Below are 27,990 nucleotides of genomic sequence, written 5' to 3' on the forward strand. Positions count from 1 at the left end.
GCATCCTGATTGAATGGCTGATGGCAGCCATATGGACAGGGTGGAACGATGCCAGAGAAATATCAAAAACTGTGAGTAAATGGCAATCACATGCAGAGCTGGTGGAGGTAATTCGGAAGATGGGTATGTGGCAGGCTATGTTTGATTTGAATACCCAAAGGGCCAGATGATGAATGCTTTACCTCCCACATGAGGGACCTTGTGTTGGGCTCTGCATCCCCGAGTGGTTTTAGCTCTCTGGCTGTTGTCCTTCTCTGTACATGGGGCATAAGGTGACCACCATACCTAAGGTGATACTGCCATGGCAGCTCTTGGGGAAGCAGAAAGCCAGCAGTGTGAGCAGGGAGTCTGTGCCATAAAGAAGGGGAAGGTATCCCTCCCATAGGGAGCCACCCCACAGGACAAAAAGTGGCCCCAGCGGGTGACCCCCAGGCAGATGTGAATTGATTTGTTATTGGCTGGGGTTGCCTGAGACAAAATTGACAGGCAACCCAATGAAGTGCTGTTAACTTTGTGGAAGCAATTGTCCCTGGAGCAGCAATTCTGGAAAATGCCCAAGAGGGGGCAGGATGATGCTGCTCGACCCAGTCCTGCTGGACACTCCAGCTCAAAGATTACTTGCAGATGGATGGAGGAATAAAGCTTTTTGTGTTTGATTAGGGAACTGGCCAAGGTGCCTGGCTTGGCAGGACACCAGAGATTGGAGGCCACATGTGGAATTGGCAATCCACTGGTACCCCACCAATGTACGGAAGGTGTTGGTGCTGGTAGATACTGGCGCAAATTGTAGCCTCATCTATGGGAACCGGGATAAGTGTTTAGGCAAGGCTGCATACATAGGTGGTTACGGAGGCCAGTCAGTGAAAATAAAACCTGTATCTTTGCACCTCGGCATTGGCTGCTTGGCTCCCCGTTTATACACTGTGTATATGTCTCCCATACTGGAATACACTCTGGGGATGGATATTTTGCACGGTCTTAACTTACACACCACAGCCAGAGAATTCAGACTCCGAGTACATGTAGGAAAGCCGGTACTATTGGGACATACGCATCACCTGCCCAGGTTCTGCCACAACCCCGACAGGTTACCTCCACTTGTCAATACTGCTTGCCAGGAGGGCATACGGAGATAAACGAGACTATTAAGAAGCGAGAGGAGGGCCAGGTGTGGTGGTTCATGCCTGTAATCCCAGCACTTTGGGAGGCCAAGGCGGGCGGATCACGAGGTCAGGAGATTGAGACCATCCTGGCTAACACGGTGCAACCCCGTCTCTACTAAAAATACAAAAAATTAGCCGGGCGTGGTGGCAGGCGCCTGCAGTCCCAGTTACTCGGGAGCTTGAGGCAGGAGAATAGCGTGAACCCAGGAGGCGGAGCTTGCAGTGAGCCGAGATCGCATCACTGCACTCCAGCCTGGGCGACAGAGCCAGACTCCGTCTCAAAAAAAAAAAAAAAAAAAAAAAAAAAAAAAGCTACAGGAGGTGCAGATAGTGCATGGCACCCACAGCACCTACAATTCTCTGGTAGGCCAGTCAGAAGGCCTGTTGGGACGTGGCAGATGACAGTGGACTATCAAGAACTAAATAAAGTAACACCCCCTTTACATGCAGCTGTCCTGTCAATCACGGATTTGACAGACCACCTGACAATGGAATTGGGACAGTAGCATTATGCAGTGGACTTGGCTAATGCATTCTTTTCAAATGATATTGCTCCAGAGAGCCAGGAACAGTTTGGTTTCACATGGGAAGGGCGACAATGGACTTTCACAGTGTTGCCACAGGGCTATGTGCGTAGTTCTACCACGTGTCATGGTCTCATTGCTATGGATTTAGCCGCCTGGAAATGTCCAAAGGGGATCCGCCTACTCCATTACATTGATATTATGTTAACCTCTGATTCTCTTGCAGATTTAGAAGTGGTGGTGCCCCTCTTGCAACATTTGGCAGCATGAGGTTGGGCTGTCAATGAAACCAAGGTCCAAGGACCTGGACTGTCTGCCAAATTCTTGGGAGTTATCTGGTCGGGTAAGACAAAAGCCATACCAGAGGTCGTCATAGACAAAGTTCAGGCATATCCTAGCCCACTATGGTGAGGCAACTGCAGACCTTTGTGGGCCTCCTGGGGTATTGGCAGGCGTTCATGCCCCATTTGGCTCAAATGACAAAACTGTTGTACTGGTCGATGTAAAAGGGGGCTACGTGGGATTGGGATGATAAGGCTAAGACAGCCCTTCTGGCAGCCATGGAGGCTATTCAATGAGAACAGACCCTACAAGTGATTGACTAGGGGCGCCATTTAAACTTCCTGCCTTGGCCTTCTAAAGTATGGGAGTTACAGGCCTGAGCCACTGCACCTGGCTGATGTTGAGAATCTAAGGCTAATATTAATTTCAATCCTTTTCTGTTTGGTAACTTTTAGAATATTGTCTGGTGTCCTAAAATTTCATGGTGGTATAACTTTGTATGGGTCTTTTTATTATTGTGCTAACTCAGTAATAGCCATTTTCCAGTCTTGAAGCTCATCATTTTCTTTCTTTTTTTTTTTTTTTTTGAGACGGAGTCTCGCTCTGTCGCCCAGGCTGGAGTGCAGTGGCCGGATCTCAGCTCACTGCAAGCTCTGCCTCCCGGGTTCACGCCATTCTCCTGCCTCAGCCTCCCGAGTAGCTGGGACTACAGGTGCCCGCCACCTCGCCTGGCTAGTTTTTTGTATTTTTTAGTAGAGATGGGGTTTCACTGTGTTAGCCAGGATGGTCTCGATCTCCTGACTTCCTGATCCGCCCGTCTCGGCCTCCCAAAGTGCTGGGATTACAGGCTTGAGCCACCGCGCCCGGCCAAAGCTCATCATTTTCTTATATTTTAAAATAAACTCTAGGCCGGGTGTGGTGGCTCATGCCTGTAATCCCAGCACTTTGGGAGGCCGAGGCGGGCGGATCACGAGGTCAGGAGATCGAGACCATCCTGGCTAACACAGTGAAACCCTGTCTCTACTAAAAATACGAAAAAAAAAAAAAAAATCAGCTGGGCGTGGTGGCAGGCACCTGCAGTCCCAGCTACTCGGGAGGCTGAGGCAGGGGAATGGCGTGAACCCGAGGGGTGGAGCTTGCAGTGAACCGAGATTGTGCCACTACACTCCAGCCTGGGCGACAGAGCAAGACTGTGTCTCAAAAATAAATAAATAAATAAAAATAAAATAAAATAAAATAAATTCTAGGCCAGGAATGGTGACTCACACTTGTAATCCAGGCCCTTTGGGAAGCCAAGGCAGGCAAATCACCTGAAGTCAAGAGTTCTAGACCAGCCTGGCCAACGTGGTGAAAACCAGTCTCTATGAAAAATACAAAAATTAGTAGGGCGTGGTGGCAGGCACCTGTAGTCCCAACTACTCAGGAGGCTGAGGCAGGAGAATCGCTTGAACCCAGGAGGCGGAGGGTGCAGTGAACCGATATCGCGCCACTGCACTCCAGCCTGGGCAACAGAGCAAGAGCAAGACTCTGTCTCAAAAAAATAAATTCTACCCGCTCTATTTTCTCAGTTCTTTTCCTGGGATTCCTGTTGGTTGCTTATTAAACCTCCTGTATTGAGCCAACTTTATTTTTTCCCTTCACTTTTAATTTCTGTTCTAAAACTCTTCCTTGTCTTTTAATATTCTCACTGAATGCATTCATATTTTAAATTTCTTTTTCTGATATTTTACTACTATCCTGCTCTAATTGTTTTTTGTTTGTTTGTTTTTTGAGGCTGGAGCACAGTAGCATGATCTTAGCTCACTGCAACCTCCGCCTCCTGGGTTCAAGTGATTCTCATGCCTCAGCCTCCTGAATAGCTGCGATTACAGGCACACGCCACCACACCTGGCTAATTTTTGTATTTTTAGTAGAGACAGGATTTCCCCATGTTGGCCAGGCTGGTCTTGGACTCCTGGCCTCAAGCGGGTGATCCACCCGCCTCAGCCTCCCAAAGTGCTGAGATAACAGGAGTGAGCCACAGTGCCCTGCCATTATTTTATTTATTTTTTTTGAGACAGAGCCTCACTCTGTTGCCCAGGTTAGAATGCACTGGGATGATCTCTGCTCTTGGCACCCTCAGCCTCCTGAGTTAAAGGGATCCTTGTGCCTCAGCCTCTGAGTAGCTAGGATTACAGGAACGTGCCACCATGCCTAGATAATTTTTGTATTTTTAGTAGAAATGGAGTTTTGCCATGTTGACCAGGTTAGTCTCGAACTTCTGACCTCAGGTGATCTACCCACCTCGCTCTCCCAAAATGCTGGGATTACAGGTGTGAGCCACTGCACCCAGGCCCTAATTTTATTTTTTGTAGACATGAGGTCTTGCTATGCTGCCCAGAATGGTCTCAAACTCCTGGGCTCAAGCAATCCTCCCACCTTGGCCTCCCAAATTGTTGGGATTACAGGACCGAGTCACTGTGTCTTGCCTTCTAATTTCTTTTTGTTTGTTGGTTTGTTTTTTGAGATAGTCTCACTCTGTCTCCCAGACTGGAGTGCAGTGGCACAGTCTTGGCTCACTGCAACCACTGCCTCCTAGGTTCAAGTGATTCTCCTGCCTCAGCCTCTTGAGTAGCTGCAATTACAGACTTGTGCCACCACGCACAGCAAATTTTGTGTTTTGTTTGTTTGAGATGGAGTTTCGCTCTTGTTGCCTAGGCTGGAATGCAGTGGTGCGATCTTGGCTCCCTGCAACCTGCACCTCCTAGGTTCAAGTGATTCTCCTGCCTCAGCCTCCTGAGTAGCTGGGATTACAGACATATGCCACCATGCTTGGCTAATTCTTTTTTTTTTTTTGAGATGAAATCTCGCTCTGTCGCCCAGGCTGGAGTGCAGTGGCGGGATCACGGCTTACTGCAATCTCCTTCTCCTGGATTCATGCCATTCTCCTGCCTCGGCCTCCCAAGTAGCTGGGACTACAGGCGCCCGCCACCATGTCTGGCTAATATTTTACATTTTTAGTAGAGACGGGGTTTCACCGTGTTAGCCAGGATGGTCTCAATCTCCTGACATCGTGATCTGCCCACCTCAATTTTGTATTTTTAGTAGAGATGGGATTTCACCATGTTGGCCAGGCTGGTCTCAAACTCCTGACCTCAGGTGACCCGCCCACCTTGGCCTCCCAAAGTGCTAGGATTACAGGCGTGAGCCACTGTGCCCCACCTAGTTTTGTATTTTTAGTAGAGATGGGGTTTTACCATGTTGGCCAGGTTGGTCTTGAACTCCTGACCTCAGGTGATCCGCCCGCCTCAGCCACCCAAAGTGCTGCGATCACATGCGTGAATCACCGAGCCCGGCCGTAATTTCTTGAGTACAGCATCTTCTCTTATCTGGGGATATTCCAGTTCCTGGAAATTTTCTGATTGAGAGTTGCTTTATGTTTGGAGCTACCTTTCACAATCAAAGTTTTCCTCAAATTTCTAGTGGTACTTTCCCATCCCTATGTAAAAGTGAAGCACTAAAAACCTGTCTGGAAGATTTGTGCACATTGGCAGGCCATTGACTGGCTGTAGAGGGAATGGTGGCCAGTTGGCGTTTTTGGTGGGTGCTCTTAAACGTCAGTAACTGTTGTCTCTCAAGAGTCACTTAGTTTTACCACAGAAGGATCCTCCAACATCTTGCCTGGTGGGCATGTCTGGCTTTTGGCATTCTAGAGCTCAACAAGGATAAATAGCAAAGGATCTCATTTATCCAGTATACAAAATTGTGCTTAATCTCTATTTTCTGAACACCATCACCTAGTAAAGAAGTTTGTTTTTTCCTTTTTAAAGTTGAATTTACTCTCTCAGTAACTTCACCCTCCAACTTTAGGAGCCACAGTGTAATTAATTACTGGTCAATCTTGGGAATATCTCATCTCTGAAGCTAGTGCTGCAAACAGCCATTTGACTGAGCAGACATTTCAAATAACTGTAAGACACTTAAGAAATGCTACCATTGGCCGGGCGCGGTGGCTCAAGCCTGTAATCCCAGCACTTTGGGAGGCCGAGACGGGCGGATCACATGGATCACGAGGTCACAAGATCAAGACCATCCTGGCTAACACGGTGAAACCCCATCTCTACTAAAAAATACAAAAAACTAGACGGGCGAGGTGGCGGGCGCCTGTGGTCCCAGCTACTCGGGGGACTGAGGCAGGAGAATGGCGTGAACCCCGAAGGCGGAGGCGGAGCTTGCAGTGAGCTGAGGTCCGGCCACTGCACTCCAGCCTGGGCGACAGAGCGAGACTCTGTCCCAAGGAAAAAAAAAAAAAAAGAAATGCTACCATTGACTGGGCGCTGTGGCTCACTCCTGTAATCCCAGCACTTTAGGAGGCTGAGGCAGGGGGAATCACCTGAGGTCAGGAGTTTGAGACCAGCCTATCCAACATGGCAAAACCCTATCTCTACTAAAAATACAAAAATTCGGCTGGGTGAGGTGGCACATACCTGTAGTCCTAGCTATTCAGGAGGCTGAGGCAAGACAATCACTTGAACCCAGGAGGCAGAGGCTGCAGTGAGCTGAGATTGTGCCACCACACTCCAGCCTGGGCAACAGAGAAATACTTCGTCTCAAAAAAAAAAAAAAAAAAAAAAAAAAAAGGGGGGGTTTATACAAGAAAAATAAAGTGAATTAATCCTGTTTTTTTTTTTTTTTTTTTTTTTTTTTTTTTTTTTTTTTTTTAAAAAGCTGGGCACAGTGGCTCACACCTGTAATCCCAGCACTTTGGGAGGTCAAGGCGGGTGGATCACCTGAGGTCAGGAGTTCGAGACCAGCCTGGCCAATATGGTGAAACCCCGTCTCTGCTAAAATTACAAAAATTAACCAGGCATGGTGACAGGCGCCTGTAATCCCAGCTACTCAAGAGGCTGAGGCAAGATAATGTCTTGAACCCAGGAGGTGGAGGATGCAGTGAGCCGAGATTGCGCCATTGCACTCCAGCCTAGGGGACGAGAGTGAGACATCATCTCAAAAAAAAAAAAAAAAAAAGAGTTAAAAAAATCCCGCTACCATTGACACCTGTTGTTTTCCTGTTTGGCTAATACCTTAATTCATATTCTTATTCATATGAATTAATTCATACGAATTAAGGTCTCCAAATGAAGGTAGAAAAACCTATTCAATTGAGACACACACATTTTATTAAGGCTCTTAAATTGAAACTCATCATTTTGGATGTACATTCAAATTCTAAACACAACAGTCACAATGCAGTGACTGTAATAAAATATAATAACCTCCTATAAAGAAACAATTGGGGACTATCATTTTTGTGATTTAATAACACAGTGAAAATCCAGGAAGAATGAATTGAGTTCCTTCTAGGAGTTGTTTATCCCTATTCATGCTTAAGATTGATGATTTCGCTGGGCGCAGTGGCTCCGGCCTGTAATCCCAGCACTTCGGGAGGCTGAGATGGGTGGATCACGAGGTCAGGAGATTGAGACCATCCTGGCTAACACAGTGAAACCCCGTCTCTACTGAAAATGCAAAAAATTAGCCGGGCGTGGTGGTGGACGCCTGTAGTCCCAGGTACTCCAGAGGCTGAGGCAGGAGAACGGTGTGAACCTGGGAGGCGGAGCTTGCAGTGAGCCAACATGGCACCACTGCACTCCAGCCTGGAGGACAAAGTGAGACTCCATCTCAAAAAAAAACCAAAAAACAAAAAAAACAAAAAAGATTTCGTGAAATAAAGAACATTATTTAAGAGAGAAAAAAAGATTTTTGTTTTTTTTTTTTTTAAAGAAATCATCACTCTCATTTGAAAGGTTTGCTTTCTTATTTCCTGTAAGTACATTTTGTTTTTCTAATTCAACTGTAACCTCAGGACCACTGTACAGCACTTAGTAAACCTGTCTTTGTACATGGACTCTAGTTCTTACCAACTGCCTTCTCAAATGGAATAGAACTATAACACACAAATAAAAGGAAGATGAGCAAGCACAAGGACAAACAGGGGGAAAATAAAGACTAGAATGTGAATCTCATTTTCAACAAGTATCAGCAAGGAAAATGAGACCCTGGTTTCATAATTAATTAAATCTGCAGAATGTCAATTCCGTTTGGTGTTAAACAGTAACCCAATGTAAACCACTGATTCTGGAATAAGACTTAAAAAAAATTAACAAATACCTGAGTGAATATAACAATATGGCTAGACCAAAATGAAAAAAAAATCTCACACACAATAATCACTGCAAGAAGATCCCACAGGTTATAGAAAACATAAAGGAACTTTAATATCCAAACATTCAGGGTAAAGAATACTGGATTAATGACCCATTAAGTGTGAATCACTTCAGGTTCTTTACAGTACCAGAAAGTAAAATCTAAATTTTGCATATTGCAGAGAATGAAACCATTTAAAAAACTTTTAATTTCCTTACCTGATACTAATACCAGTATGATTTTTAGACTGAAAAACTAAGAGTAAGATTTAAACCAAAGATAGATAGGTGTTCCTGAAATGTGAATTTGTTCAGTAGTAACCTTTTCATCGCGAGTACTGATACCACTTTCTTCTCAAAAAGTAGTCAATGTACATTTTAAGATTTGTGCAATAAGCCAATATGCTGGCTAATAAAAATTGTTGTTACTGGAGATAGTCAAAATGAAAGAAAACTATTTAAATTATTTATGCCCAAATAATTTACCCTGCAGTCCATGAGATGTACAGGAAATAATTTTTTTTTAATAAGAGAAAAATGAGGGTCCTAAAATAGAAACATAAGCCAGAAGAAATCTAAAAATAGCTTCCTGATATTTTATTTTTTTAAATATTTCATTTAAGCTGCTTTTGGTTGCATGCCCTGATCTGTAGAAGTTAATAAGGAAATAAAATTTCCAAGTATTTAAAAAATTTACTCATCTTCCATAAAGCGACTTTTAATGTATCAACACTTAAAAATACACAGTGACTTAATGAAATAGCACAACTGCATAGAATTGAGCTCCAGAGAATTACACACTTGAGCTATCTTTCCTGGACTCTGGTTTACAAGGGTATTGGCTTAGAGACCAGCTTGGAGTCATTTGCCCCTACCTGGAAAATGCAGGCCAGGAAACTTAAGATTTTGCAGGCCTTTTCTGTTTCTAGGTAAAATGCAGGGAGCTCTCTGAAGGTCTTGAAAACCACTGACCATTCAAATATATATACTGGGACCTTTACTCTCTGAGTCAAGGAAGAAGGAGGTTTGTGACCCTCACCAAAAACAAAATGAAACTTCCCACACAAGTTTTCTAAGAGACTCTGAAATACAATAGAAATTTCAAAACTAGAACAATGCCATCAAAGATTAAACCTCTTAATGCTTGGAGCCACTCCAAAATAATAAAATTGGGAACTCCAGGAAAACAGGTACCAAAAGAATCAAAATAATGATTGCACTGAGGATTCTTATTTGAAGGCTGTTTAAAGAGGTAGGATTTTAAGTTTTTTTTTTTGTTTGTTTATCTTTTGGCCTCTGAACATTTAAAAAATGCTTTGCCCAGCTGGTCCTTCAGGCAAAATTTGGAGGTCACAATGAACTCCAAGCCTGACACATAGATATTCTACAGTTTCACAGCTATCATTTGTACATGTTAAGTTGATTCACTCTTTTTGAGCAAATCTACCTATAAAACGGCAAATATATTCCTTTACATACAACTTTGTGTCTCAAAATTCTTGAAAAACAAGAGCAGATGACTTTGTATTCAAAGACTACCAAAGTATGTATTTGATTTTCACATGCAAACAACTTAAAACCTTATAAATTTCATGTAAACTCTGCATGATACCTTGAAGGAAATGACATACAAAGTTTGCTAACTGTGCAAAATATTAAATTGCTAAAACATTTTACATAATGAAATAATACATGTAAATGTTGAAGTTGACACATGAAATTAACATGGCATAAGAACTTATCACATTTCAGATATTTTCTTTAGTAACAAGTTTTTGTTTTTATAGTTCCTGGTACACAGCAAAGTTTATCACAGAAGATAAAAATTCTTTTAAACAAATCCAACAGGGAATTCTTGAGGCACCTTCTCATATAAAACACAAGATGAATGCAATTATCAATCCATCTGAGAAAAGTTTTCAATCTAAATGAACATCATTTTTTCCATTTAAGTATATTTTACAGAACTTTAATAAGGCAAGACAAATTTGTGAAAAAAGATGTAGATACAAAAATGACATAAACTAATAATTTATATTAAAAAACCACAAAGGGATAACAGTGGAGATGGGACAGCTCAAACAATGCCTTTTTTTTTTAACCTAAAACAGAATTGTGCACAAGCTGAAGATGACAGAGAACTTCTAGACTCTGCACAGTTTTTTTTTTTTTTTTAACATCTTTATATTACATGTTTTAAATCATATCAGGAATGCAAACTATAACTGCACACTACTTTAGTGAAAAAAGTTCAATATTGTGCAATTTTCTGCCTCTTAATAGTTAAAAAGTGGCAGCAATCCCTGCATTTGTGTTTGAAACAAGGATCTGAGAAACTTTATCAAAAAAGGTAATGAAGGCAAAAATTGGCAGACATCCAGCATCTTGTTTCTTTTTAAAACAATGTGGATGATAAGTAATTTCATGATTAAAAATGAATCTTTTAAATAAATACATTGTATCTGACATTTGCACTGACTGATTTGATAAATCTTTAAGTAAACAACGGCTTTACTACACTCCCTGTAGCCTCAAGCCACTGGCTTTAGATTCTGGAGTCCTTTTTCACTGGGTTTCATACCCTGCCACTCGATACCCAGAAGGCTGACTGGGCAACATGCTGCCATTTTGCCCTTGAGGCGGTTGCACTCCATAATTTGGTCCCATCCATGGTGCAGAAGACTGTGTCTGACTGGTGGAGAATGTGAAAGAAGCAGAGGGGAGAGGAAATCCACTGATTAAAATAAAGTATTGGCAAGAACAAATAACAAATATGGGAAATGGGAAACATACTTTTTCTTAAACCCAAATAGAATAACTTACGCCAGGGAAAACGAAAGCTTCTACTAAAGTTTTTTTTCTCTTAAAAACAAGCATCCCTGTATGTTTTTTGGACAGTTTACTTTTGTTAGAAATTAAAGCTAAGAAAATACCCTGAACTTATCAACATTCATCTCCCCTGAACACAGAAAAACTTAACCCCATTCTCGGAAAAGAAAACTGTCCATCTCATCTCTGTATCTTGGTTGAACATATTTGCTGAGGAAGCCACTACCTGAAAGAGTCAGGTAGGTTCCCCACAATGAAAAAAGAGCTAACATTAAACTACTCAAAGAAGAAATCAAAACAATTATTAACAAATATAAGCTCATAAAAATTCATAACATTACAAGATTTTTTCTTTTTTTTTCTTTTTTGAAACAGGTTTTCATTCTGTCACCCAGGCTGGAGTACAGTGATATGATCTCAGCTCACTGCAACCTATATCTCCCCAGGCTCAAGCGATTCTCCCACCTCAGTCTCCTGAACAGCTGGGATTATAGGCACGCACCACCATGCCTGGCTAATTTTTTTTTGTACTTTTTGTAGAGACGAGATTTCGCCATGTTGCCCAGGCTGATCTTAAACTCCTGGACTCAATCCACCTGCCCTGGCCTTCCAAAGTGCTAGGATTACAGGCATGAGCCACCGTGCCCAACCACAAAATTCCCACCACAAAATTCTTTTCTTTTGGAGACAGAGTCTTGCTCTGTTGCCCAGGCTGGAGTGCAGTGGCATGGTCTCAGCTCACTGCAACCTCCACCTCCCAGGTTGAAGTGATTCTCCTGCCTCAGCCTCCCAAATAGCTGGAACCTATTGGTAGTGTGCACCACTACACCTGGCTAATTTTTGTATTTTTAGCAGAAGTGGGGTTTCACCATGCTGGCCAGGCTGGTCTCAAACTCCTAGCCTCAAGCGATCTGCCTACTTCAGCCTCCCAAAATGCTGGAATTGCAGGCATGAACCACCACGCCCGGCCCACTACATTCCTTTTTAACCTCCCAAGTATTTTTATTTTCAGTGTGTTTTTCAGAAATGTAAGTAAAATAATGTAATTTAGGGTGTATAAGGAAGCTTGCAATATAACAATGCATGAAAAAACCCTTTGCACAGAAAAAAGCATAATGAATACAACAACTAGCATCAAAGTCAGTGTATATAAGAATGACTAAGTGACCATTAGTCATGTGAAAACCTTAACAACTATTAAGCTCTTATTTTCTTACTAAAAAACAATTAAGTTCTTGTTTGAAGGCTATAGTTACGCTTTATGTAAGAGGCCCTATTATCCACTAATTCTTAAAATTTCTTCCTACTTAAAATATTTTTAGACATTTTCAAAGGTTAGTAAAGGAAGAGATCAGATATGCTTACTTAAATCCTTGCTGGTTCCATGCCTGGCCATACATTCCATATGCAGGAACTTGCCAACCATTAGGCATATACTGGCCAATTTGTTGTGCATTTCCATACCACTGACCCCACTGGCCATAAGGTTGTGGATATCCAATTTGATTCTGCTATTAAATAAAATTTAGTATTACTTGAAGTTAACTGTAAATATACAATCCTAATATGTCGATACCACAAATTCTTAGCAAAAACACACAGGGCCATCATTACAATTAAAATGACAGGATAAACAAGAGTTGACGGCTAAAAAACAAAACAAAAAACAAAACAAAACAAAAAAAACTGAGGTTATACTGCTGTAACTCTACATGATACTCTGAATGGCATAGTTTTTGGAAGGCATCAGTTGATATCCTAGTAATAAATGTTAAACATAGTAGAATGTTTAAGTGTTTGGTATACTATCCACATGACTGTTTCCTTTAGATAGGGAAGATGTGATTAGTTATTTCTATATTCAGCTTACTTAAGAAACTTATATAGTTTAGGATTTGCTTACTCCCATCTCTGTGCTCCATTTACAGTTTCCTCATAGAAATCTTTGTGGAATCAAGTCTGAACCACTAAAGCTGCCTGGAAAAAAAAAAAAGGCAGCAAAATCTGGAAGAAAAATGCCAAGGCCCTAACTATATTTACAGCTTTATTTTTGTTTCAGTTGAGTCAAGCATGCTTGTGAGTTCTCCAAATAGTATGTGAATAAATCTACCAAGTATTAAAAAAAGATTTAATACCCTTTTAGGTTTCTCGGAGCATTTTAAAATCCACTGTATGAGCATGAGTCAACTGAGGCGGTCACATTCATCATGTCACCACTGCAATCCATGAAACACCATTCTGGAACTATAATACATGTAGGAAGAGCCCTTATATACTATCATTTTAGCTAGAAACTTATTAACAAGGATTATCAACAATCTTCACTTTAAAATAACATTATTAGCCCAACAATTACTTCTCAAAGTTAAGAACCCTCTCACCTGTTGCACGGGATTTATCATATCAAGAGTTTCTTTGCCCCAATAGCATTTCACAACATGACCTTCAATGGTAGTACCATTAACAGAAACAATTGCATGTGCTGCACTTTCATGGGAATTGAACCTATTGAAAACAATATTAAGAATCACCAATACAAATTCTTTAAAATATTTATGAATAAAGCCAATTTTTAAAAATCAAGGTGAGTCTGAGGTAAAAGTTTGCATAACATGGTGTATTTTCTTTGCTATTTTTTTCAAAGATCTTGTAGTTCTGGGGAAACTTGTGTTAATTGAGAATGTGTGTTTCACTGGCCTTGTGTTAGGGAGGGGGCTATAAAATCACAGAGGCAAATATGCTAGATGCTAGAGAAATTTCAATTTTTTTTTTTTTTTTTTTGAGATGGAGTCTGGCTCTGTTGCCCATGCTGGAGTGCAGTGATTGTGATCTCGGCTCACTGCAACCTCCACCTCCTGGGTTCAAATGATTCTTCTGCCTCAGCCTCCCGAGTAGCTGTGATTACAGGCATGTGCCACCACGCCCGGCTAATTTTTGTATTTCTGTATTTTTAGTAGAGAAGGGGTTTCACTATGTTGGCCAGGCTGGTCTCAAACTCATGACGGTGATCCACCCGTCTCGGCCTCCCAAAGTGCTGGGAATACAGGCATGAGCCACCGCACCTGGCCGAAATTTCAACTTCTTTATAACCAAGGTAAATTTTTAAGAAAACAAGGTAAATATCCAAAAAATATTTCAGAGGAAAAAGTTTATTTTTTATTTTTATTTATTTTCTGGTTTTCCAGTTACATTACCAAGAAAAAAGTTTTTTTTAAAAAACCATCCCTACCGAACAAACGAATATCCTTTATCTGGAAAGACTCGAATTTCCATTATTTGTCCAAATGGTGAAAAAGTCTGACGCATCAGTTGTTCTGTTAGACAAAAAAACAAAAATCACACTAAGTTATATAAAAATCCTACAAATATTAAGCTTTGCACTTTAAAAATTAATGCCACCCAGGGAAGGCTCCCATACCTGTTAGCCCAGAAGTAACACCTCCACAGTATACAGTACAGTTGCTTGGACTAGACTGATTTACAACCTCATCATATGATAGCTGTTTGGTATTTGCTGGTGAGAGAAAAGGTTTATGTCTTTAATTCATTAAATAAAATGTACAGAAAGAGAAAAGCAATATTCACTACACTACTGTAAAGGTAACATTAACCTTGATCAAAATGCTTATATTATACATATTATACTTCAGTTCAGGATTAAACCTCCCCCACGAATGTCTAAAAAATTACCCAGTATTTTCTACTTAATAGGAGACTTGACATTAGAAATAATATCATTTATAATTACAAAAATGAAAACTAAGTACATTTTTGAACAGTAGTCTTGATTTGCTTCTCATCTATTTCTGCAACAAGTCTCCGGGAACAGCTCTAACATTTAAAATCTAGTGTATTTTTCTCCAAAATTCCACATTTCCTTTTCTTCTCCAATACACCTACACTCATATGTACTCTTTGGAGCGGGAGGCTTTCGGGTTGCCCAGTTAGTTCTGATTTGTCTTCCACCAAGCCACTGGCCACCCATCTGTTGAATGGCGTTTTCAGCATCCTGTTCCGCACATTAGAAACAATAAAGAAGTCACTATTAGTTGATGTTAAACAACTTTTAGCAGTAGAGAAAACTTGGTGCTTTTCACAAATGTTTAAGTGAAAATGCTTTACAAAATACACAATATATGATAGCTTTCCTAAAATGCAGTGGTGTTTTTCATATTTTTAAATTATTTATTTTATTTACTTTTTGAGATGGAGTCTCACTCTCTCACCCAGGCTGATCTTGGCTCACTGCAACCTCTGCCAACTGGGTTCAAGTGATTCTCCTGCCTCAGCCTCCTGAGTAGCTGGGATTACAGGCATCCGCCACCATGCCTGGCTAATTTTTGTATTTGTAGTAGAGATGGGGTTTTGCCATATTGGCCATGCTGGTCTTGAACTTCTTCTTCTTTTTTTTTTTTTTAAAGTCTCGCTCTGTGGCCCAGGCTGGAGGGCAGTGGTACAATCTCGGCTCACTGCAAGCTTCGCCTCCCGGGTTCATGCCATTCTCCTGTCTCAGTCTCCCAAGTAGCTGGGACTATAGGCACCCGCCACCATGCCCAGCTAATTTTTTGTATTTTTAGTAGAGATGGGGTTTCACCGTGTTAGCCAGGATGGTCTCAATCTCCTGACCTCGTGATCCTCCCACCTTGGCCTCCCAAAGTGCTGGGATTATAGGAGTGAGCCACTGCGCCCGGCCCTGGTCTCGAACTTCTGATCTCAAGTGATCCGTCCACCTCAGCTTCCCAAAGTGCTAGGATTACAGGCATAAGCCAGCGTGCTCAACCCAATGGTGCTTTTAAATTATTCTTCTCTTATTTGAATATTAAACTGTGGGAACGTTAATCATCTGAAAAGGTCCTGAGTCCAAAAGCCCTAATGAGGTAGATATCATAAAGTTCATGCAACTCAGACTATTATAGAAGAAAATCTTACTTTAAACAATCTAACAAGCTTGTTAACAATATTTGGTTTCTCATTCATCCAACAAATAAATATTGAACAGTTATGTTCCAGGCACACAGTTAAGAGCTAGGGACACACTGGTAAACAAGCATATATGGTCTCTTACATTCTTTTGTGGGGAACAAATAAAGCAATTACAAATTGTGGTAAGACCTATGACAGAAACAAAAGGCTGAGATACGAGAATATGGGCACAAGGATCTACTACAGACAGGATAAATAGGAAAGGTCTTTCTGAAATGACATTTAAATTGAGCCTGAGAGCAATAGGAGATAGCCAAGTCAAAACAATGGAGAAGAAAGCCCCAGTGGAGAGAAAACTATTGCAAAGTGTGTTAAGGCTTGAGGAGTTTGGTATGCATCTGAAAGAAGCATGTGAAAGACTAGTTTCAGTGGAATCTAGTGAGCAAAACAGAATGTCAGAGAATGAAACTGAAAGATTTTAAGCAAGGAATCATCATGACCTATGTTTTAAGAAGGCCACTCTTAGTGCTAAGAGGAGAATGGCTTCGGGTAATGGGTAGTAAGAGGATAAAGATATTTTATGAAACTTGTGCAATATTCTAGATTTTTAAAAAGTGTTGGTGGCCAGCAGCATTGCAGTAACAGTGAATGTAACCTAAACTCAGGGCCAAAATAATGGGGGCTGGAGGAGATGCCACAAGCAAAAGGAGAGAAATCGAAGATAACTCTTAGGTTCCTCTAGAGAAATTGGAAAGACAGCATTTATTGAAATGGGGAGAAAGACTAGTAAAGAAAAGGGGAACAGGTCTGAGGAAGAATCAAAAAGCTCCATTAAGAAAAAACTTTGAGGCCGGGCGCGGTGGCTCAAGCCTGTAATCCCAGCACTTTGGGAGGCCGAGACGGGTGGATCACGAGGTCAGGAGATCGAGACCATCCTGGATAACACGGTGAAACCCCGTCTCTACTAAGAAATACAAAAAACTAGCCGGGCGAGGTGGCGGGCGCCTGTAGTCCCAGCTACTCGGGAGGCTGAGGCCGGAGAATGGCGTGAACCCGGGAGGCGGAGCTTGCAGTGAGCTGAGATCCGGCCACTGCACTCCAGCCTGGGCTACAGAGCGAGACTCCGTCTCAAAAAAAAAAAAAAAAAGAAAAAACTTTGAGATGCTATGAGACATATAAATGAAGACCATTTGTTAGTAAGTGTGGAACATAGAGAAGTAGACTGAAGACACAAAATTCATGCAGACTAGAGAAAGAGCCTAGGATAGAGCCCTTAAAAACAGCAAAACTTGAAAAATGGGTAAAGGAATAATCACTAGCTAAGGTGACTAGGGAGGAGTAGCCAGTGATGAAGGAAGAAGCCACAAACGTGTATGGTCAAGGGAGCCAAGAAAACAGAGGTTAAGAGGTGACCTTGAAAATACAGTAGCATTGGTAGAAAATGAGAGTGAAACCAGCTTAGAGTAGACTAAAAAGTAAATGGGGTATAACTTTTGTGTGCACACATCAAAGGTAAGTTTAACCTAGTACTGAAGGAACAGGCAAATTCAAGGCCTTTCTTGAGATACGAAAAGGAAACTCTTTAAAAAAAAATTAAACAGGGTCTTATTCTGTCATCCAGGCATGACCATAGCTTATTGTAGCCTTGAACTCCTTGGGCTCAAGTGATACTCCCACCTTAGCCTCCTAGTAGCTAGGACTATAAGCATGCACCGACACAGCTGGCTTTTTTTTTTTTACTATGGTAAGAACGGCCTTTACTGGTTGCAACAGGCAATGGGAGGGGATTCGGTGTCCACATACTAGGTTACCAGGCATTTTTTTTTTTTAAATTTAATGGAGACAGGGTATTGCTATGTTGCCCAGGCTGGTTGGTCTCTAACTCCTGGGATCGAGCAGTCCTCCTGCCTTGGCCTCCCAAAGTTCTGTTATTACAGGCATGAGCCACTGTGCCTGGCAGGAAATGTACATTCTTAAAAAGAAACAATTATCATACTAACCTGTCCGAACTCCATGAGATGCTTAACTAATGTTATGTGTTGAATTGTGTCCCTCAAAATGATATGAAGTCCTACACCCTGGTATCTGTGAAATGTGGCCTTATTTGGAAACAGGGTCTTTGCAGAAGTAATTAAGATGAGGTTATATTGGATTAAGGTGGGCCCCAAATCCAAGTCCTTATAAAAAGTAAAGATTAGATTGGGCACGGTGGCTCACACCTATAATCCCAGCACTTTGGGAGGCTGAGGCAGGTGGATCACTTGAGCCCAGGAGTTCAAGACCAGCCTGGACAACATGACGAAATCCTGTCTCTACAAAAAATAGAAAAATCAGTTGGGCATGGTGGTGCACACCTGCAGTCCCAGCTACTTAGGAGGTTGAGATGGGAAGATCACCTAAGCCTGGGAGGTTGAGGCTGCCGTGAGTTGTGATTGTGCCACCACACTCCAGCCTGGGTGACAGACAGAGTGAGGCCCTGTCTCAAAAGAAAAAAAAAAAAAGATATTATATGGATACACAAGAGAAGATGGTCATGTGAAGATGAAGGCAGAGATTGGAGTTATACAGCTACAAGCCAATGAATGCCAAAGATTACCAGCAACCACCAGAAGCTTGGAAGAAGCAACAAAGGATTCTTCCACAGAGCCTTCAAGAGAGCATGGACATGCTGACACCTTAATTGTGAATTTCATGCCTCCAAAACATTGAGAAAATAAATTTTTGTTGCTCTAAGTCATCCAGTTTATGATACTTTGATACAGCTCCTCAGGAAAAAAATAAAACTACTCACTCAAAAAAGTGGAGAAAAAACATAGATGTATCTATGTTGATGGTTGTGAATGGGAGATAAAAGGGAAGCATATGCAAACAACTCTTGAGAATTATAGCTGAGAAATGGGGATATAGGTAGGGAAGGGATGTGAAGATAAACAGTGGTTTTGATTAAGAGATCCTAGATGGCCGGGAATGGTGCCTCATGCCTATAACCCCACCACTTTGGGAGGCCGAGGTGGGGGGACTGGTGGAAGCCAGGAGTTCGAGGACAGCCTGGGCGACAAAGGGAGACTGTTACTACAAAAAAAAAAATTTTTTTTTTTTTTTTGAGATGGAGTCTCGCTCTGTCGCCTGGGCTGGAGTGCTGTGGCATAATCTCGGCTCACTGCAACCTCTGCCTCTTGGGTTCAAGCGATTCTCCTGCCTCAGCCTCCTAAGCAGCTGGGATTACAGGCACATGCCAACATGCCTGGCTAATTTTTCTGTTTTTAGTAGAGATAGGGTTTCACCATGTTGGTCAGGCTGGTCTTGAACTCCGGACCTCATGAGTTGCTCACCTCGGCCTCCCAAAGTGCTGGGATTACAGGTGTGAGCCATTGAGCCAGGCCTTTTTTTAAAAAAAAAAATTAGCTGGGCATGGTGGTGTACACCTGTGTTCCCAGCTACTCCAGAGGCTGAGGCAGGAGGATGGCTTGCACCCAAGAGTTCAAAAATGCAGTGAGCTATGATCACACCACTGCACTCCAGCCTGAGTAACAGAGTGAGACTCTGTCCAAAAAAAAAAAAAAAGAGAGAGAGAGATCCTAGGTGTTTTTTGGTTGACGAGAATGATCCAGTAGAGAAGGAATAGAGTGATGACACAGGATAGTAGTAACAACAAGAACAGCACATATTATGATTCCATTTATAGGAAATGTTGAGAACAGGGAAATCTAGAGACACAAAGTAGACTGACAATTGTTCACGGCTGGCAGGAGGGGCATGAAAGGAAAAGGATAGTGACTGCTAATGAGTCATGTAGCTTCTTTTTGGGGTGGTAAAAATATTCTAAAATTTATTTTGGTGATAGTTGCACAATTCTGTGAATTACCTAGAAACCACTGAATTGTATAATTAAAAAAAAATAAAAATTTTTTTTTTTTTTGAGACAGTGGCGCAATCTCAGCTCACTGGATCCTCAACTTCCTGGGGTCAGGTGATCCCCCACCTATGCTTCTCAAGTAACTGGGACTACAGGTGTGCACCACCATGTCTGGCTCATTTTTTATAGAGAAGGGGTTTTGCCATTTTGCCTAGGCTGCTCTCAAACTCTTGGGCTCAAGTAATTTGCCTGCCTTAGTCTCCCAAAGTACTGGGATTACAGGTGTGAGCCACTGCACCCAACCACACTGTATACTTGAATTATATCTCAATAAAGCTGCTGTTTAAAAAAAAAAAAAAAAAAATGAGGCAGTGGCAGCATAAGCTCAAAGTCCTTGAAAAGGCAAGAGAGGTGGGGACACAATCATAAGTGATTTTGCCTTTGACAGGAAGGACCTTTCCTGTACTATAATAGGAGGAAGAATGGGAAGGTGGATGAATTTTATGTAAATTTGGTGGTTGAAAGATGAGAAACATGTTTGCCAAGACAGTACTCTGTACTCATCTAAAGTGTGTGACCATTAAATTAGGAGCAAAACCACTTGAACTCAGTTTTTTTCCAGCAACATTCAGTTATTTTGGGGTAGGCAGAGAAGCTAAGCTCAATCAGTATTGTGGTTTTCCCAGCACGCAGAACACAGGATGAGAGGCTGGGGGTAACTGCAATCAGGGCTGTAGCACTGCATAACACAGCCAAGCACATATCACAAATTTTACGTAAGTTGAAATTTATAGAAGATTTTATAGAAGATTATATTATTTACTCAAAGTTACATCTGTTTTAAAATGGTTGTCAGAATTTGTATACACCTCTGGCTAACTCCAGAGGTCATACACAGGTATCAATAGACATCCTTTGCTATTTGACTCTAGTTCATACAACATACACATTCAATAGTGATTTTTATATAGCAGAATCCTATAGTCCACAATCTTGAAAATGTGAAAAACGAGTTCCTAGCCCACCAAACCCCCAATTTATTTCCCTAAGTTGCACTAAAACATCCTAAAACCTATGAATCAATCCTCTAAGGAACTCAAATTAATCATGGCTATTAATCCATTATAGAAAGTATTTTTCTACCTTTCTAAAATATTATGCTATGATTAATAGTACAATTTTAAGAACCAAATAAATTCTCTTTAATTTTTATTTTCTCATCCTACAGGAAAAAAAAAAAAAATCTTTGGTAGATGGGACATGTACACGATTGACCTTGTATTGTTTTCACCTCTCAATATACTTTACCGTTTTCAACTGTTTTTTTTTTTTTCTTGAGACAGGGTCTCACTTTATCACCCAGGCTGGAGTGCAGTGGCTTCATCACGACTCACTGCAGCTTTGACCTCCTGGGTTTAAGTGATCCTCCCGCCTCAGCCCCGCAAGTAGCTGGGACTACAGGCATGCGTCGCCATGCCTGGCTAATTTTTTGTAGAGATGGGGTTTTGCCATGTTGTCCAGGTTGGTCTTGAACTCCTGACCTCACATGATCCACCCACCTTGGCCTCCCAAAGTGCTGGGATTATAGGCGTGAGCCACTGGGCTCGGCTGAATTTTCGGAATTTCCGAAAAAAAAAATAATAATAATAATAAATAAATTAAATAAAGTAAAATAAAAATATATATATATTTTGTAGAGATAGGGTCTCACTATATTGCCAGGGTTTATCTCAAACTCCTCAGCCTCCCAAAGTGCTGAGGTTATAGGCATAAACCACTGTACCTGGGTAATATATAATTTTTTAAAAAGTTCCTACCCATCACAGTATTTTATTTTATTTACTTATTTTTTGAGACAGGGTCTCACTCTGTCACCCAGGCTGTGCTGTGGCATGATCTCAGCTCACTGCAACCTCTGCCTCCTGGGTTCAAGTGATCCTCCAGCCTCAGCTTCCTGAGTAGCTGGGACTACAGGCGCCTGCTACCACACCCGGATAATTTTTGTATTTTTAGTAGAGGCAGAGTTTTACCATATTGACCAGGCTGGTCTCAAAGTCCTGACCTCAGGTGATCCACCCACCTCTGTCTCCCAAAGTGCTGGGATTACAGGTGTGAGCCACTGCGCCTGGCCTCCTCACAGTATTTTATTAGCTACTTCTAAGCTACCATGGGAATATAAACTAGGGAGATAATGAATTAAATCCATAAATGATATTTTCAACATCTACCTTTGGCTGATAATGTAAACAACTTTACTGTCTACATTCTGAAAACATTAGTACTCTGCATGCCAGTACTCAGGTGCCAATAAATGTTAAATAGACAAAACAGAAGAAGGTATCTTCTAGTGAGGGTAAATAAACAACAGATTAAAAAGATTAATAATTAAAACTGAGCACTTCCATTCTTTACTCTTTAAGCATTGTCCATGCACTTCTGATTGAGCTCACCCATTTGTTGAAAAAGGAGACAAAGCCATATCCCTTAGACTTTCCTGTTGCCATGTCTTTTACCACTCGGGCATCTCTGAAATCAGAAACAATCAGAAGTTTAGGTTTGCAAACTGTCCTCTGGATATCAAATGAGAATTTCACACACATCTCATTCTCATGTTTCGCCTTCATTAAAGTGAACCTTTAATGCAAATTCACCTTTTATTCTACAAAATTTATCATGTATTAGGAAATGAGGCTTAATTTTATAGACATGCAAATCAATAACTTAAGTATATATGTTTATTTATATTGTACAGAAATTGCCTCTCTCTTCAAAACACTTTTTAAACTTTTAAATATTAAGCATGGTGAAAGCAGCTACTCACATGAACTACTTAACCACTTATAAAGTTCACAGGACATTAGATGAATGGCTTTCTTTAACCATGCAATTTATAACTTATTTGACACTATATTCTACCTAATCATTAAAAAAAAAAAAAAAAAGAAAACTGGAAACCAAAAGAATGAAAAAGTTGTATATTCCCTAAACTAATTAAACTATTTCATTTTTTCAGATAAATTTATACCCCCCTTTTTGTCTAAATTTTGAGAACTTGACATTTTCAGAAATGTTAAATCATTGAAGAAAAATACTAGACACACACACGTTTTAAGCTACACAAGAAAAGATTTTACACTGAATTTTAAAATAGCATTCATATAAAATTGATTGGAACTACAAGATATAAAAGCAAAATTTTAAAAAGTCAGAAAGTAAAAAAGCACGCCAACATTTATCCACTGTGAACCGTAGCTTGTAGTTAGCCAGGGCAATTCTGTCCATTCTTCAGAGACACTCTGCAAAATAACCAGAGCCCTATTATTTGAGATTGAGTAAAAACCCAGCCATGATAGCTAAAACTCCATACCTCAAAAAATTGGACTCAAATTGTGCTTCACAGGCAATCTGCTTTTAAGTTAGTCAGGTATGTCACAATGCTTGCTCTCTCAGGATACATGAACAAAACAGGCACTTTTATAACAAAAACCCAAGTCAGAAAGCCATGCAATGTAATTTTCTATTAAAGTATACATAAGCATATTTTAGATCAATCTGAGTGATTTATTAAGTGTTCAGGGTCAAAATGACAAAGATGTGGTGGTGAAAAGGGAAAACTAATGTAAGTCAATGCTCAATAAGTAAAAATACTTAATAAATTATCTGTATGGTACGCATGCATTTAATTTGGTAGCTGACTCTCTTCTACACTGTAATTTGTTAGTCTACCCTTAAACTCAAGGAACAGGAAGAGTTTATAGGCTGTATATAAGGGAAAGCACCATATTTTTTATACTAAATGCTTTTACAGACCACTGTTTATTACACATCTATAAATCAAGCACTGATATTTGCACTTTTTAGAGAATATCATGAGAACCCTTCAATATATAGTTATCAACTTATCTCCTTTAAAAACAAAAAATCAGGAAAATATGCTACTGACTGCCAAATGATTCCTTTAAATGTAGGAAAGCTAACTCCTTATATAGCCTAAAACTCAAACATCATACATTATCTCAATTGAAAATCATGAAACTTAAAGGTCTTACCAAGAAAAAAAAAAGCAAACACCAATAATCATGGGACCATAAGAAAATCTACAAACTAAAAATATGATACAGAAATATATTTAAGAGAAAAAATTATAACCCATGATTTGTAAATCATGAAATTGCTAAAATTTGAAGGTCACTTAAACTCACCAACTGTTAAACAAGCTTTGCCTAATTCCAAACTAAAATTCCCATGTTTTCAAAAAAACTACCTCAATCAAAATCAAAGCATTTAATAAAATAGCTACTTAATCTGTTCACAATGTCAGAAAATTTTTTCTTGTTAAAGTTTCAGAAAATGTTAACCTTGAAAAATATTCAACTCATATTTATTTCTCTCTGAAAAGATTCTCTAGAGAAGCAGCAATAAAGATCTAGATCAGGCTTCTTTATCCTTTTATGGTCCTGTGACTACTCTGACAATAGGATAAAATTTACAAAGATTTTCCACACCAAAATGAAAACACCAAATTTTGCATAGAGATTTAGAGCTCTTGAGAGGCCAAAGGCTAAGGCTGTCTAAGTCCAGATATTCAAAAGCAAGCTAATTATTATTGAAACTCTAAGATATTATTAGGAGGGACAATCAAGAAATGAAAGCTGTACTTATTTTCCTCATCAGGTCTCACAAAGAAAAATTTCATCTGAAAGAAGTCCATTTACAAGCCCTAATTCTATGACCACCTTTAAAGTTGGTAATCCCTTGGTCACATGCACTGTCATCCCCTAATCAACGAAGTGTAACACTTGAAATGAAAGCTCCCAAAATTAATCACCAATACTACTGGCATTTACTTTCCAGTCTCCTCATCTCATCTCTGCTGTTGGTCTATTCAAACCAAACCACAGCTAGCATTGCCTTTTTACTATTCTTCTAGGTGGAAAATAATAAAGCAACCAGAAATCCTGAAGAAGTTTTCTAAACTATTTACTCTAAAGTACTATAAACAACTTGTTATTCTTACTCTAATATGGCATGCTTTTCAAAATTTTAAAGTTCTTCTATGATGAATGCTATCTTAAGTAAGGTATTTATTCATAAGGGCCTAAAATGTGTGATTAATAACAAGTGCAGGCAAGGCAGTGCTTCATAAAATATTATTAAGGCACTATTATTGTTAGCAGTTTTTTTAAAAGGGTATAAATATCTAGGAAATAATATTCAACAACTGCTTTTTAAGTTGAATTGTTAAGGTTTCTTTTTGTTAAAATATATTAACACAAAATGCATGGTATCATAGAAGTGCCCAACACATCTAAATTCCTAGTTACAGCACAATTTTATTAAAGACTGTCACGAAGCTAGCTTGATACCTATATAATAAACTATAAAATGTACAATGGCATATTTGTCTCTTAAGAGCTATGCTAATTGAAAAAGGATTTTAAGATAATTGAAAACCAAAGGTTTATTCATCAATGGGAAAACAATCTTTGGCTGTTAACTTCTTGAATGATCTCTAAACAATGTAATACATTATATTCAAGTGATAAAATTAATGTTTTATCACTTTTATCAAAATTCACAATTATTTTCAAGTTATGTCTACATATAATTGTTTCTAATTAAAAGGATTTTATTTATCTTCTGTTACTTACGATATTCTTCCAAATGGTGCAAAAGCAGCTTTTATATCTTCAGTTGTAATTTCTGGACTGAGATCACCAACAAAGACATGGAAATGATCTTATAAGGGGAAGGAAGGGGAAGTGAAAAGAAAAATAGAACTTTAGAATTTAAAAAGTACTAAAATCTATCCAATAAAGTATTCTTAAAATGATTATGACTTATGATAAAGTATAAATAAAACACTATCCTATATCTATACAAATCCTATCAATTTTAAACAATGAATCAAGGTAACAATATAGGAAAAATTCTGAAACGACTGTGATACATCTAACTGTAAAGTGACATTTATATTTCTATTTACAGTCAATTATACTGGTCTAAGAAAATAAACTAATAATATACAAGTTTCAGTTCTACAAAAAAATTTAATGACTTAGTTACCATTCTAATAATAATTATTTACTTTTATTCAGTTTACCACTATATTAAGGCTTTACAAATTAAAACAAAATAGTGGTACTGTGAATTATGTAGACTAGATTTGCCTCAGTTAACACAATTTACTGAAGCTAGCTACGTGATATATACTTGGTTTAACCATATTTTGTGAAGAACAATCAAAGAAATACCTTGCATTGCAACAGTTTGATGTTAAAGTATTTGACAGTTTTCTCAAAAGCCAACAGTTTTGGTTGCCCAGACATTACACCATTCAGTTTATGTGAATCCATGTGCAAGTGAACTAAGACTGAAGGCAACAGAATGAAAACAGTAATCCCTTCACTTTATATCAGAACCATTAAAAAAGCATTGGAGAGAAATAACCATCCCATATCTGAAGTTTTTAAAAAAGACAATTATCAAAAAAAGAAACACTTTAAAAATGCAAAATTGTTGGACCAACACTTTAAAATGGACACATACATCAATTTGACAAAGCATATTTGGAAAGAAAAATTACCCATATTTGACAGGCCTTAAACAACATTTTGGAATACTCTTTGGGAAACAAAATTTGAGGAGCAACTCAAGCATTTGGAAGATCTGGGTATGAAGCCCAGATGGCGACCTCAAGAAAGGAGGGTATATTTTGCCCCTTAGTTGGTGAAAGTAGTTCTAAGGCATCAGCTGCCACCAAAGGGATCAGAAAGCTTGAACTAGCACCAAAGTAGCAGACAAGCTATACTTGGTCAACACCGAGAAAGGAGAAAAATATTGCTAGAGAGACAAATAGAAATAATATCTCCTCCCACCCCCCCTCCCCCAAATATCAAACAAAAAAACCTCAGGTGGTTAGTGAATACCCTTTCAAGAGATTTCATTTTATGTTTAAGAAGATACAATTACCTTGTGAACGCTGTGTGCTGACAACGGTACTACCTGATGACAAAGATTAGATTTGTTCTTAAATTTATTAACACAAACACATTCAATCATATCTTAGGATAACGATCAAAACATTACTGCAAACATGTATGATGTTTATAGGCTTTACAATAAAACTACTGGGTATAATAAAAACAAATGCTCAAAGAGCATAAAATATACTTACTGCTTGTATCTTTCTTTTGACTGCTGGGGGTTGTTGCCCAATTCACTTTGACTTCCTAAAAAAAAATTTCTACATTTATACTTCACAAAAATAAAACCCAAAATCACATTTACATCTATAAAAAGATAGGAAGATATCTGTTTAAGATGAAACACTGAAGGAGATACCAGCTCTGGTCAAGTTTCAATACTTAATCTTCTGACCTATATTTAGGGAAATAATGTTGACAAATCCTAATCTTTATATGTCTGTTAACATTCAATTAACCTTTCTTACCTAAAGTACACACATTTTTTTCCCTTTCATTCTTTTCCATTAGCATCCAAGCTTGAGTTATTCAGCAAATATTTTGATATTTACCATGTACAAGCCACCATGGAAAATACTAATATAGGCTGCTGGCTCATGCCCGTAATCTCAGCACTTTGGGAGGCCAAGATAGGTGGATCACCTGAGGTAAGGAGTTCAAGACCAACCTGGTCATCATAGTGAAACCCTATCTCTACAAAAATACAAAAATTAGCTGGGCGTGATGGTGGGTGCCTGTAATCCCAGCTATCCAGGAGGAGGCTAAAGCAGAAGAACTGCTTGAACCCAGGAGGCGGAGGTTGCAGTGAGCCAAGATTGTGCCACTGCACTCCAGCCTGGGTGACAGAGCCAGATTCTATCTCAAAAAAAAGCCAGGCACAGTAGCTTACGCCACCATGAGGCCGAGACAGGCAGATCATGCGGTCAGGCGATTAAGACCATCTTGGCCAACAAGATGATACCCCGTCTCTACTAAAAATACAAAAAATTAGCCGGGCGTGGTGGCAGGTGCCTGTAGTCCCAGCTATTCAGGAGGCCAAAGCAGAATGGCGTGAACCCAGGAGGCAGAGCTTGCAGTGAGCCGAAATGGTGCCACTGCACTCCAGCCTGGGCAACAGAGTGAGACTCTGCCTCAAAAAAAAAAAAAAAAAAAAAAAAAAAGAAAATACTAACATAAACACAGGCCTCTGGCCTCTAAAAGCTTTATCTCACCTTTTTAATATTATATGTGAATAACTGACCT

At 39.7% G+C, this 27,990-nt stretch overlaps 1 protein-coding gene across 22 annotated transcripts in view; it reads right to left on the minus strand.

Moving 5' to 3' along the window:
- Nucleotides 1-8,201: 8,201 nt before the first annotated feature.
- Nucleotides 8,202-27,990, minus strand: part of LOC105465215 (TIA1 cytotoxic granule associated RNA binding protein) — a 37,368-nt gene continuing 17,579 nt past the window's right edge. For 7 of the 22 annotated variants that reach the window (XM_011713496.3, XM_024787800.2, XM_011713498.3 and 4 more), the window contains 10 exons: nt 26,940-26,994; nt 26,735-26,767; nt 25,414-25,501; nt 22,213-22,288; nt 14,884-14,992; nt 14,402-14,497; nt 14,213-14,297; nt 13,365-13,488; nt 12,349-12,494; nt 8,202-10,846 (listed from right to left, as the gene is read on the minus strand). In XM_011713496.3, coding sequence (XP_011711798.1) covers nt 10,720-10,846; nt 12,349-12,494; nt 13,365-13,488; nt 14,213-14,297; nt 14,402-14,497; nt 14,884-14,992; nt 22,213-22,288; nt 25,414-25,501; nt 26,735-26,767; nt 26,940-26,994 — 939 coding nt within the window. In that variant the 3' untranslated portion in view covers nt 8,202-10,719. Of the gene's footprint in view, nt 10,847-12,348; nt 12,495-13,118; nt 13,228-13,364; nt 13,489-14,212; nt 14,298-14,401; nt 14,498-14,750; nt 14,993-22,212; nt 22,289-22,385; nt 25,376-25,413; nt 25,502-26,016; nt 26,768-26,939; nt 26,995-27,990 lie in introns of those variants that run through there. The other 15 variants (XM_011713500.3, XM_011713501.3, XM_024787801.2 and 12 more) reach the window with 12 other exon arrangements.

Source organism: Macaca nemestrina, chromosome 13 (genome assembly GCF_043159975.1).
Source record: "Macaca nemestrina isolate mMacNem1 chromosome 13, mMacNem.hap1, whole genome shotgun sequence".
NCBI lineage: Eukaryota > Metazoa > Chordata > Mammalia > Primates > Cercopithecidae > Macaca > Macaca nemestrina.